The 13354-nt window shown below is 42.0% G+C and overlaps 1 protein-coding gene across 1 annotated transcript in view; it reads right to left on the bottom strand.

Moving 5' to 3' along the window:
- Window positions 1-340: 340 nt before the first annotated feature.
- RTF1 (RTF1 homolog, Paf1/RNA polymerase II complex component) overlaps window positions 341-13354 on the bottom strand; it is a 40698-nt gene continuing 27684 nt past the window's right edge. The window contains exons 10-18 of the mRNA XM_045016836.1: window positions 11744-11831; window positions 11541-11648; window positions 10616-10693; window positions 9096-9217; window positions 7654-7711; window positions 7001-7078; window positions 5675-5770; window positions 4214-4325; window positions 341-2729 (exon numbers count right to left, since the gene is read on the bottom strand). Coding sequence (XP_044872771.1) covers window positions 2623-2729; window positions 4214-4325; window positions 5675-5770; window positions 7001-7078; window positions 7654-7711; window positions 9096-9217; window positions 10616-10693; window positions 11541-11648; window positions 11744-11831 — 847 coding nt within the window. The 3' untranslated portion in view covers window positions 341-2622. The remainder of the gene's footprint in view (window positions 2730-4213; window positions 4326-5674; window positions 5771-7000; window positions 7079-7653; window positions 7712-9095; window positions 9218-10615; window positions 10694-11540; window positions 11649-11743; window positions 11832-13354) is intronic.

Below are 13354 nucleotides of genomic sequence, written 5' to 3'. Positions count from 1 at the left end.
ATGAAACAAAAACAAATAAACCCATCCCTTCCCAATGAGCGGGAGGTGTCACTCACCTTTACATGCACTTAAAAAAGCAAAAATATGATTACATCTTCATACACAATTAGTTCTGTAACTAGTCAAGAAATGGAGTCCCTTGATGCATTATTCTCAACACAGAGAGTGGTTTGCATACAGTAACTCCTTGGCTATTGCCTCTGTTCGACAGTATTTCCGCAGAAACCACTGAGGCTTCCAGAAGGTGGCAAGTGGTAGCTGATAACTGGGGATGCTCAGGACATAACCACTTTACAAGTTCTGCACACTAAATTCACTGTGTGCACCTGTCTTTTTAATTTGATAAACAAAGCAGATGTACTATTTACAACACTATCAAGGTCTCATCACCGTGTTTATTATAAAGCCTGTTTCTTAGTTTGTAACTCAGTTGTAGACGTTTATTCTGGGATGAAAATCATGTAAAAAGAATTTAGGAGTAAAAAGTTTCTCTGTAGTCATTGTAACCCAAAATAATTTTTAGTAATTGTTGTAGGCAATTCAAGTTTTGCCTTGCACAATTTTGCAGTTATTCTTTAGTAAATCTTCAGAAATTTTGATAGCTGGGAAACTGTCTACTGCAAATAAAGTTTTTTTATTACATATCTGTAACATCATTGTAGTTGCTGCAAAACCAAAATGATACCAAATGCATATCTATCCAGTGGATCATGATGTCTCCTATGAAGCGATAATGGCAGATTCCATAAATCCACTTTTTTAAAAAAAATGTCAAAAGGACATATGTAAATGAGAGCCCACAACAGCTCCAGAGAAGTTGCTACAGACAGACAATCAAGGAAAAAGTCTCTGATTACATATTTACACAATAGTCCATAAAGGAGTTCCAAAGCTATGGACTATCTAGTAAATAAGCTATTAAAAAGTCCACAATTTGTTTACACAGCAAATACGAGCTGCTTCAGAGGTGGAATTTTTTTTATACACAGTTCATTATATCAATTTTCACACAATTACATGACATTTCTTTAAAACTACTGTTAAAAAATTAACAAAAGGAAATTAAAATAAGAGCTAGATTAAAGTTTCATTAAGGATCCAACAAGCAAGTCACCAAGAGTCAGATTCAGGTTTAGATATCACCACTATATAGACTCTTAGAAAAATAATGCTACAACACTCCACGAGGAAGTGTCAGGGTCTTCCTTTCCTTCAAGCCTCAATTTAGAAGAGCATCCTTATTTGTTCAGCACTTAAGCTCATGCTTTGGTGCTTAACTCAATCAGGGCCTCTGAATTGTCAGACCTCTAATGCTTTTTTTAATTTAGTTCTTAGTTCAGTATATTCAGTTGCATTTGTTTTGAAAAGCTCTTTGTTAAATGCCACTTATATTTACACTGGATTTTTACACCTGAGTGATTATCAAGCAGTCATCTTGTTTCTAGTCAAACATTCCATAAAGCCTTACAATCCTTGTGCTAGTGTTTTACTGCACCTGTACCAGTTATATATAGAAAATATGCATCAGCAACTGCCCTAATACATTTTCAGTACAGTTTCTACCTTGTCCTTCCCCTTCCACACAATATAAACTGATTTTTTTTTTAAAGCCAAGTTTAGAATTGCTCACAAAGCAAAAAAACCAAAAACCACGAACAGGTTGAAGCCCAGTAAAGACAAGGTGACATGAGAAAGATAGGACGTTGAACAATTAGTTGGATTTGTAGAAGAAATATAGGAGCCTGCCTAATGAGTGCCCAGGGGCATCCCAGAAGGATCTACTTCATTCAGTTACAGCAAGAGACTCAAGATACACTACAAATCTACAGAGGATGAGTCTCATACAAGAGTTGTTTGTGGGACTCTCAACAAGTATGTGTGAGTAAAAAGGGGAACGTGAAGGTACACAGCTATATCAGCCAGGCCTGTTTATTAAGAATCACATTTAATGAGTTTCTTTCTTTCAATTTCAGATGCTCAAATACAGCTGGTAGAAATTCAAAACAGCCGTAAAGAAATGTGACAGACTGATACAAATAGTACTGCAGCATAAAAAATGATAAAAAACACCTGAAAAAAAGTCACGTAACACCCTCCCCCCAAAAATTTACACTTTGAACCTAAGCCAGTTTTTGAAGTTTCCCTTCTCCAAAGCTAGGAGGAGGAAGAAGAGGAGGAAGAAAGTGCAGATGACCTTCAAGCCACAAAGGTCTTGTGCCAATGTTTACTCGCCATGCCTGGTGGTGGTATGTAAGGAGAGATCACCGAGTGCCGATGCTGCCACCACCAAAGAGATTCCTATAGAAATCCCAACTTGAGGCTAATACTGAACACTTAGAGTAGACCAACGAGCTGCATCAACAATAAAAAAAAAAAAAATCAAACTAAAAGAAGTGGGAGAACCCCAAATAGCACAGATCCACATTTGTGAAAGGGCAAGAAGGGAGGTCTATACAGTAAATAGTCAAATGGTTTATGTTACAGATGACTGGCAGTTTTAAAGAGTCTCTTCCCAGCTCCATTGCTGCTCCAACCCAGAAGGGAAACTGAAAAGGGAGGAAGAAGAGAAGTTGGGACATCATCGTGGAGCATGCAGGATTGGAAGCAGCGGAGTGGGTATGCTCAAATAAGCCCCCGCCTTTTCTTGTAGTCTTCCAGGTTCAGTGATCGCCGAGGGGCACCATCTTTTGCTGGTGGAGCTTTGGAGGTGATGGCAAGCGTCTTAGACTCTGTGGGGAAATAACAGAAAGTCAGTGCTAGAAGACATGGAAGTGGAAGTTCTTTTGCTTGGTGGTAACGGTAGGAGAGAAGAGATTTCAGCCTTCCCTGCCACAAAATAAACCAAGCTTCTTTGTGACAACTTCACCTTGGAAGTATGTTTAGCTTCTCTGCTAAACATAAATTAATAGTACATTGAACTAAGGGCATTTCCAATTATGTGACAAGCATGTTCAGTTTTGACTTTGTACCTCTTAAACCTGCTCTCTGCCACCAATATTTCCATCTCCGGAAGAAACTACTCTGAAGTTACCAATGTTGCTGTCTCACATGCTGCATTGCAGTGTTCTGACAACGAAGGATATTTGTTACATGAGCAAAGCAGAGACACAGGACAGAACTCACAGGGGGGTGAAACCAGTCAAGTTTTCTATGCAACATTTTTTTACTTGCGTAATAAAAAGCTTTATCCAAGCCAGGTTTTGTCACGCTGAGTAGTGCAGCCTCCCTGACTCCCATCTCATTCTCCTTCAATCCATCCAACACACTAATGTCAAGATGCAACTTCACAAAGAATCTATCTGCTCTGAGCACATACAGTCACACTCAGATCCTGATACTGGTTCTCTCTCAGTAGTAAAAGCCAAATTTTGCAAAATCCCAACTCGTCACCCACTCTTACATTAGATTTAAGCTCCCTGCCATGGCATACACTGCGCTGTCCACCTTTTCGCTCTTCGCTTTGGATTTGCCTCCCTTGCTCACTTCATTCCTCCAAAGCCCTTCACTCCCTTGTGTGTCCTTCAACTCTTGTCTTTCCGACTGCTTCCAGACTGACTCTTATGCCTACAAGACCCTTCTTAGCCTGTTCTGCCACAACTTAATGTTCTCCTTCATTTCCCTCCTGAAACTACTACTTGGGAACATAGGAACTTCCATATTGGATCAGCCTCATGGTCCTCTTCAGAGAGGCCTGCTAGCTCTAGTACTCCAAGCAACCTGATGCAAGTTAATCTTCATTATTCACACTATGTTACACCCCCACCCACTCCCTACATTTATCAAGTTGTCTGTTTAGACTGCATGCTCTTTGGGACAGGGGCCTTGTCTTCCTATGTGTCTCAAGCCCATTGATGGCACTGCATAAACAAACGCCACCATCAAAAAGGCTATGTAGAGAGGTAGCTACAAGTTCACGGCTACAATTAACATCTTATCTCCTTACCTCATTAGGCTACTGTCCTGGTGCCCCAAGAGTTTTACTAGCAACATGCATCTCAAAGCAAAGTCACAGATGTTCCTGTGGTACAGCACCTTCTCTTAATAGGTATTTGCCAGAACTACAGTAGAAAGCCCACAAGTTCCATTCCCAAGTCCGCTGCTGATCCAGACAGCAGTTGACTCCCAACTAAAACTGGCAGCCCTGGTCCATATACTTCTGTAATCTAGCAAAACTAGAAAATCACCTCCCTGCACATACATAAGAGACACCCACCTGAGCTGGGAACCTGGAGATCAATCTTCACATCAAAGTCATGCACTTTGAACAGGTCCTCTGAGAGGTCACTAGCTGATTTCGAATTCACGTCTTTGTCCTTCCCCTGACCCTGAAATTTAAACAAAGTTTCAGCAGTAGCAGCAGCACAAATCTGACAAAGAGTCAAAGCCAGAGATGAGAAAGTTTTATTAGCTACCAACATGTTCAGTCTGGTCCTTCTGTTGTAAGAGAGGCTACACATTTATCCTAATTAGCTTAATTGTAAAAAGTGAGTGAAAATTCACAAAATGTCACAATAACCGAGACCACAGATAAAAAGAGTTCCAAAATGGAGATAGACTGAATTAGTCCAACTTAAAAGTCCTGCTGATATAACTCAAGGCCAGTGTTAAGATCATGCCAGGTAAACAAGAGAAGTAGGGAACTGGAAGTCAATTAACCAAAATGGGTACGTAGAAAATTAGGCCTAATCGGTGAACAAAATAATGAGGGGATGGGGTATTGCCCCACCACTCCCTTTTGGGGGTCTTTAAAAGACTTTGGGGGAAAACAATTGAAGGACGAATATGGACGCTGGCTAAAAGACTGGCGAACAGGAAAGAGCGAGCTTCACCATCGGGGCTGCCATTCTCACCATCTCTCAGACCTTGCGATCTACCGTGAAACCATTAGGTCTTCATCATCCTAATCCTGAAAATATGTCCTAACCAGACTGGGGGGGAGGGTTGCAAAAGGGACCCAAATGACATTGCCATCTCCACCTGACTCCTCAACACCACCTGGGGTACAAGACAGTCTTCCCTGTCCCCTTGTGTGTCCTTTCCCTCCCCCAATTCATTTTCTTCTCTTTTCTATCCCTCTCCTTTTTCCTTCTGTCTAATAAAAGCCTGGCTTAGCTGGCTAAGACTGTTGTGAAATACACACTGCTGTAACCAAAAGGTAAATAAAAGCAGCTCAACTAACTTCTTTTCTTTCCTCCAAAAGGACAGCTATTTCCACCTTTATGTCATGTAATACCCTGCCAATTAGAGGGTGTGCAGAGGTTTCTTTTTGAAAATGCTCGCCAGCAAAAGGGTACAAGGAAAGTTAATATTAAAACCTTAATTAATAGTTTACATTTCAAATGCTTTCTCCCCCTCACACCCCCCCTTCTGTATTTGTAATAAAAGGTTAAAAGACATTTAATGGTGTTTGCGCCATGGTACTAAGCAGGCTGAGGTCTCTGTACCCCGAACCTTGTGTAACACTGTTTAATGCTGGACAGTAACAGGGTCACGTTAACACCTTTAATTCTTTGGGCCCATTCATCCCATCTCAATTAATACAACACTTCTCTATAGCTATGACTCCAAAGCACTATGATAATACAAATAAATAGTAATGGTACCTTAAAATTAGACTGCAGGATTCTAAATAAAAAGGTGGAGGAACACAGCAGAGGAGGGATGCAGTACTTGCCTTGCCCATGTCCTTTGGAGCATCCGGTAAAGCACCAGATCCATATTTTGCATTTAGTTGGGCGAGGATGGCAGCTTGGACAGCAGGATCCCTGGACTATGAGCAAGAGAGACAGTGAGCAACTGTATTTCCTTGGTGATACCCATGCGAGATCTGCCCTGACATTAAAACTCAAAATGCCCAGATTCAAAGAGCTTAAGGCCCGAATGGGCCATTAGATCATTTCGTCTGACTTCCTATATACATACATATATATATATATAAAAATCAGTTACCCCTGTATTGAGCCCAATAATTTGTGCTTGGTGAAAGTATAACTTCCAGGAAAGCAACCAGTCTTGATTTGAAGACATCAGGAGAGGGAGAATCCACCGCTTCCCTTGGTGGTTTGTTCCAATGATTAATGACTCTTACTGCTAAAAAAAAAAACCCCAAAACCCTGTGCCTAATTTCCAACTTGAATTTTTCTGGCTTCAGCTTCCAGCTATTGGATCTTGTTATGCCTTTCTTCCCTACATTAAAGAGCCCTTTAGTATGGGGTATTTTCTCCCCATAAAAGGTACTTGCCCACTGTAATCAAGTCACCTCAATCTTTTTTGATAAGTTTAAGTCTCTTCCTGTAAGGTATCTTCTCCAGTCCTCCAATAATTTGTGTGACTCTTCTCTGCACCCTCGCCAACTTTTCAACATCCCTTTGAAACTGTGGACTCCTAAACTGTATGCAGTATTCCAATGTGCTATACAGAGGTTAAAAAACCCTCCCTACACCTACTCCCATTTACACAAGGATCACATAGCCCTTTTTTGCCACAGCATTGGACCACGTTGAGTTGCTTATTCACTATGACCCCTAAATCCTATTCAGAGTCACTGCTTTCCAGTCCACAGTCCCTCTCTTCTCCCTCAGATGTTTTAGGAAACTATGCACTCAACTGAATATTTTAAGCATTAAAACATATGTTCTACAGTGAGACTTTGCAGCTATACCAGCACAGAGCAGGTTGTTGTCCCAGAGCTGTCCTATAAGAATTTACTAGTGAGTTCCAAAGCACCATCATCTTCCCGCTCCTCCATGCCCATGCCTGGATCACTACATCTCCAATACACTTCACCAAGAATAATGGGCTGTAACACTTTTTCCTTGTGGTGGGTGTACAGATCCTGGCCTGAGTATGTATCACCATTGTATCTGGACAACTGTTCCCAATAGCCCTTCCTGACTGCGTCACTAAGTATATTTATTCTTTTCCTTTCTATTCCACACACGGACAGGCTGCACTGCTCCCTACCATCCTCCACTTGCCTTGGACTCAGTGTTATACTTACATTGGACACTATCGTGGGCTTGCACTGCCGCCTAGTAAAAGGGTCCATTTGCTGGTTTTTCATATTGTGACTTTCAGCCTGCAGAAGAAGCAATGAACAGTTTTACATAGCTCACTACTTTCATCTGTCTTGCCTTTGTCAACCCTCACACAGACACCATGGCCATCTGCAGCATCAAGGTTAGAAGGACAGCAAGCACCACCAATAACCTCTACTAGGTCATATCCATAAATTTTACACTCCAATCACTCTACTCCCTGAAAGACAAAGTGGAGAGACTACTTGCATACCTCTCACGGATGTTGTGAGACTTTAAAGTACTTTAACAAACACTAATTAAGTCCCTTGAATGAAAAGCACTACAGGGCAGAGCAGTATTTCCCTCCATTACTATACCTCCTTAAGTCTGATTTCTTACTCATGCAATGCCAATATTACAACCACCATGGAAACCAGCTGAGAATGGGGCTGGTCATGGGAGGGGCAAGTAATTTCTTTATAATACCACTTTCTGAGTTTTGTTTTGTTTTGAAAGAACATCTTGTAGGATAAAATAAAATGTGGTAAACCTCACCATGTAATCAGCTACCCGCCACTCCCTTACAAATTCTTTTTTTTTCTGGTAGCCCAAGTATTGCTTCAGCATTCCTTACCACTAGAGCCTTCTCGGACTCCACAATGTTCCATTCTCGATTCCTCTGGTTGATGTAACTACAAAAAAGAAGGGGGGCAGAGAGAAGGGGAGAGGAGACAGAGTACAACAACAACACTGTTACTTAATGCACGCTATCCAAAAGCAGGAAATCATAGAAACCCAAGACTGGAAGGGACCTTAATAGGACATCTAGTCAAGTCCCCGTCACTGAGGCAGAGCTATGTATTATCTAGAACAGCGGTTCTCAACCAGGGGCCCGAGGCCCCCTGGGGTGCCGCAAGCAGGTTTCAGGAGGTCTGCCAAGCATGTCTGGCATCAGACTTGCTACAGCCCAGGGCAGAAACCCAAAGCCCTGCCGCATGGGACTACAACCGGGGCCCCCAAGCCCCACCACCAGGGGCTGAATCTGAAGCCTGAGCAACTTAGCTTTGTGGTGCCCCCTGTGGTGTGGGGCCCCAGTAAATTGCCTTGCTTGCTACCCTCTAATGATGGCCCTGGCTTTTATATGCTGAAAAAAAGTCATTGTGGCACAGGTGGGCCATAGAGTTTTTATAGCATGTTGCAGGGGGCCTCAGAAAGAAAGGTTGAGAACTTCTGATCTAGAAGATCTTCCCTGACAGGTATTTGTCTAGCCTGTTCTTTAAAACCTCCAAAGGAGATTCCACAGCCTCCGCAGATAATTTGTTCCAGTGCTTAACTACCCTTGCAGTTAGGAAGTTTTTCCCTAATGTCTAACCTAAAGCTCATTTGCTGCAACTTAAGCCCATTGCTTCTTGTCCTGTCTTCGGTAGATATGGAGAACAATCCCCTCCTCTTTATAACAACCTTTTATGTACTTGAAGACTGAGGAGGGAGAAACAATCTTCTCTTCTCCAGATTAAACAAATCCAGTGTTTTCAATCTTTCCTCGTAGGTCATGTTTATCAGACATTTCATCATTTTTGTTGCTCTCCTCTGTATTTTCTCCAATTTGTCCACATCTTTCCTAAAGTGTGGTGCCCAGAACTGGACAAAGTACTCCAGTTGAGGCCTTACCAGGGCTAAGTAATCCTTTATGTCCCTGGCTAGTTTAATCTCATTTTGTGCCTTGGCCTAATTTTTTCTTTTATGCTCATTTTTTTAATAGTCATTTTATTTAAATGATTGCTCTCACTGGCAATCATTTTCTGGCACACAACTCTTTATTTGAGATGGTTGGGAAGAAAGATTTCATTTTTGACAACAAGAAACGGATTCTGGTGCATATGATCAGATGGAGAGAAACAGCAAGAGGATAAGTAGCATAATTAGCAACCACGGTATTCAGTTCATAAGTACATGTACAGGAAAGAAGTGCCAGAACTTGCAAGTAGCATTCAATTTTTTTTTAATTGGTTTCTCTCTTCTGTTGCCTTTTTATTGATGTGCTTTGAAGGGACAATGCCAACTTCAGGTACCTACCTGATTGCAGAAATGTTTTTTGTCCGCTGGCGGTCCAGGGCCTCTGCTCTTTCTTCCAGTTCATTAAGCTGATCTTGAATCTGTTTTGCCTTGTCCTGGTCCCCCAAGTCCTCTGCCATAGCCTTCAAGCAACCAGTAATTTGTTAGGCATAATTCTCCACCACAGGGCCAGTCATAGATATTAGGGATAGACCGAGAGTCATCTAGCCTGTTTTACTTCAGTGGCGTTCTTACTTCTACCACTAGAATAAGAGGATCTCATTTTTCGTTCCTATACAGAAGACTGCTATAGTTAGATTACAACTCATCTTTCCCCTGCCCCGTACAGGAAAAGACTGATTATTATTGCAATTGTGAATTTTAGTTTAGTTAATGCAATGGGAGTTTAAATCAGCCTCCTCATTCAATGAGATATACAATACAACCTTTGTCTAGCGTGCCACCTGGTGGCAGTGATCAGACATTCTTTCAGAAAGTCAAAACTCAAAAGCTTCTCTCTCACCAACAGAAGTTGGTCCTATAAAATATATTACCTCTCCCACCTTCTCACTAAAACTGAACATACACCATCACATAACCCACAACTCCACATAAGTGAATTTCAGTAAATGATGGCTTATCTATAAAGTTAAACCAGTCCAAAGTGTGCAAGAGCAAAGTTAACAGGATGCTAAATCCCTTGTTTTCGTGGGTTTGTATTTTCTAGTACACCTCTACCTTGATATAACGTGACCCGATATAACACGAATTCAGATATAACACAGTAAAGCAGTGCTCCGGGGAGCTGTGCACTCCGGTTGATCAAAACAAGTTCAATATAACACAGTTGCACCTATAACGCTGTAAGATTTTTTGGCTTCCGAAGACAGTGTTATATCGAGGTAGAAGTGTATCAACTTAATGAGAAAACCAAGTGTAGATTTTTCCTTGGTGTGAGAAGCTGCGGCAATTTTTATTCTTCAAAAGGTATTTTAAACTGCTTGACTTTTAGGCCTGTGCTATGCACATGACCAAGTAAGCCACTCAAGGCTCTGAATATTCAAGTCTCTTCACATGAGACATTGACATGGAAAGAAACCACAACAGCCAGTAAATGGTTCAGCCATCTACTTCTTTCAATAGGAATTTGAACAGCAGGCTGTAAAAAACCAATATAGGCAAGCAATTTTCAAATTCTTCGAAGAGTATATAGTAGCAATAACGAGGAAAGAAAGTGAACTTCTACAGCCACCAACTAGGAGCGTCTCACCCTGAGAACAAGAAAGGACAGCTGAGACAGCTGCTGGCTGTTGTGCCTCATCAGCAGGTGGCAAGTGCCCTCCAATGGAGGAGGAATTTAATGATTCTGACTGGGCTCCAGATGTTCTGGAACCCAGCAGTTCTCTGCGTTCTATTTGCTGTAGAACTTAAGTCAAGTTGCTGCAGAGTACGTTGTGCTTTGGTTATAATTAGCATCCAAATAAGCTTGGATTCTTCAATCAAGAGAGCTTTGCACTAAGTAGGTGAGTATCATCTCTTACCTTCTCCTTTAGTAGCTGAGTTTTCTTCATGGCATAGTTGGGAGGGGCTTTTCGGAACCTTTCTTTCTCTTTCACAATCTTTCACATGAAGCAGAACAGAAGAGAGAAGTTATAACAATATATTCATTTTATAATACCTGGAGGAGCTACAAATGACAGGCCAACCGGTCCCATTAAACATAAGACAATATTTACTTCTACAGAACTTTTTTTTTTCAGCTGTATCTGACCTTTGCATTCATTACGCTACCAAAACACAAATTAACAAGTTACAACTTTCACTGTATATATGGCCTATAACAGACTAATGACACCAAATTACACTTAGTAAATACTGAGCTAGTAAAGAGCTGAAGAATTGATAATAGCCAACTTTAACGTGATGCCAATAACTACTTAGGACTCTGTACTATTTTACTCAGCTCAGAAGAGTAACAAAGCAAAGGAACTCTTTGCAAGGCTGCAGAACAAGCCTGAGATTGGGCACAGAACACAGAGAGAATATAATAAAATAGGAGTGGGTATTAAAAATCAGGCCTATTTAGACCCCAAACTATTCTTTCCATCTCTGTCATTTATTCCACTTAATTTTGTTATTTGTACCTTTCCCATTCAGCCCCACCCAGGGCCGGCTTTAGGTACCAGCAAACCAAGCACATGCTTGGGGCGGCACAATTCCAGGGACGGCATTTTTTGCTTCGGCAGTCCGTCCTCATCCTGGTTTGGGTTTTTGTTTTTTGGCTTGGGGCGGCAAAAAAACTAGAGCCGGCCCTGGCCCCACCACAGTGAAACCAAGCACGTCTGACTTCACAAGTGCCAGAGCTCTGCTCTTGTGAATTCCTGCTCCTTTTGAGCACTGCCCTAGTGTCATTCTAGGAGACACTACTTACAGGGCCACATCTCAAAGTACAGTCAATTCATTTACCTCCTCAATGTCTTGGTCATTAAATTTGTAGTTGAGGGCTTCTTTGATGGACACTTCCTTCTTGTTTATCTCATCTAGTGTAGGCAACTGCATTCCAGCAGAGAACATCTAGATACAAAAACAGAAGGAGTCAAGATCATTCTCCACTCAGAGTATCTCTGGCAGAGAGCTGCTGTGAAGAGGAAAAATTCGGGCAAACTCACCGCTTCCTTCCACTTCATGAACTCACTTTCAGTAAATTCCTGATTTGAGACAAACTCCAGACGAAACACACGTTGGTCATTGCCATGCCTATAACAAAGAAAAAAAGTTACCAGGAACTAACGTGCCCATCTGCTGGATACAGGGCAATGACTTGGGTCTACAAAGAAAGACAAAAGGTTCAATGCACTCTAGCCAGTTGAGTGACAATTTAGGCTACTCATTTTGTTCACTGCATGTCTACCTCCATCCCAAAATTCCTGCACACACTTTGGTGGATCAGTTCTGTTCCATTCTGCATATGAAAGACTGTATTGGGGGGGGGGGGGGGGGAAGAAGCATACTGCCAGATAGCCGAGTAAAGTACACACAAGAAGCTGAGGGGAGGAAAAGCCAGGTAGGCTGCAGTGGGTGGTGGTTTCTCTCAGGTACCAGGAGAAAAGTCTAACCTGAATCTCAGACTCGGGTTTGTGGACTTGTTTGGGAGCTCTGAAGCAAGGCTCTGGTGAACTGTTTGTTATAAGGATTCCTGTCCTGTAACCTTATTAAGAGGGGAGGTGGCATTTGGTCAATGTGTGTTGGTTTCTCCCTGCCCTGAGCTATTTAAGTGACTCTACCCTGGGAAATTACTGAGACAGACTGACAATATCCTGTGATGTTGTGAACAAGCCTAATAGAATTAAGATAAATTTAATTCAATAAAGTTAAACCTCCACTGAAATAGGGTTAATACTCTTGGGGTAAACTGTATTAAAAATGCAACTGTGTTGTTGTGGCATTGTATGCATCTTCTCTAGCAGCAGGGAGGATGCTAAATGAACTTCCTCCATCAGCAGCCTTGGAAGCCAGGCCATCCCTCTCCTTCCCCCACTCTGCTGCCCCCCAAGAGATACATATTCTAGTTCAAACTGGATTCTCCAGTGACCAACAGACAAAGAAAATACTTTCTGATAAATAACCTGGGTTTAGATGGACTCAGGGCAGTCTTTCTGATCCAGCCAATGGACAGGACCGCTGATCCATGGATGGTCCCAATCCTTTGGGGAGGGGTGGAAGAACTTGGTCTATTAAGGCCCCATAGGACTGGGTGCTTGTTCTGAGCTGGAGCTGTGGTGAACTGTTAAACACAAGGACTCTCCTAGAGTGGGTGGTTAAAGGATTTATCCTGCCAGAATCCATGTTAGGACTGAGGTTCCTGGTAAGCTTATTAGTGTGCATGGAGATTTTCTCTGCAATGTGTATACCTTAAGTATAAAGTAGGGTTGCTTAGAAAGCACTGCGTGGTAACATATTAATAGCAATTATACTCTTTATCCATCTCTGAAGAGAGAGCAAAACACGTCTGTTTCAGCAGACTGTCTTGGCTAGCAAATAAACACGGCAAGCAGGGAACTGTGCAGCCTGCAAATACCCTGATCACAAGGGGAAGAGACATGGGTCTCCACCCAGAAATGCAACAACTAGGAGCACCCACAGGGACACACATCTCAAAGAATCATCATTACTGCACAAAGCAAGTAACTTCCTCCTCTTCTTTGAGTAGTGTCTCTATGGGTCCTCCACGCCACGTGACTCCCGTGCAGTATCCCTAATGGGAGGCTGGGGCTTCAGCA

This window comes from Mauremys mutica, chromosome 4, assembly GCF_020497125.1.
Source record: "Mauremys mutica isolate MM-2020 ecotype Southern chromosome 4, ASM2049712v1, whole genome shotgun sequence".
Taxonomy (NCBI): domain Eukaryota; kingdom Metazoa; phylum Chordata; order Testudines; family Geoemydidae; genus Mauremys; species Mauremys mutica.
The sequence above is the reverse complement of the archived record's forward strand: the minus strand, read 5'-3'. Positions and strand labels throughout refer to the sequence as shown.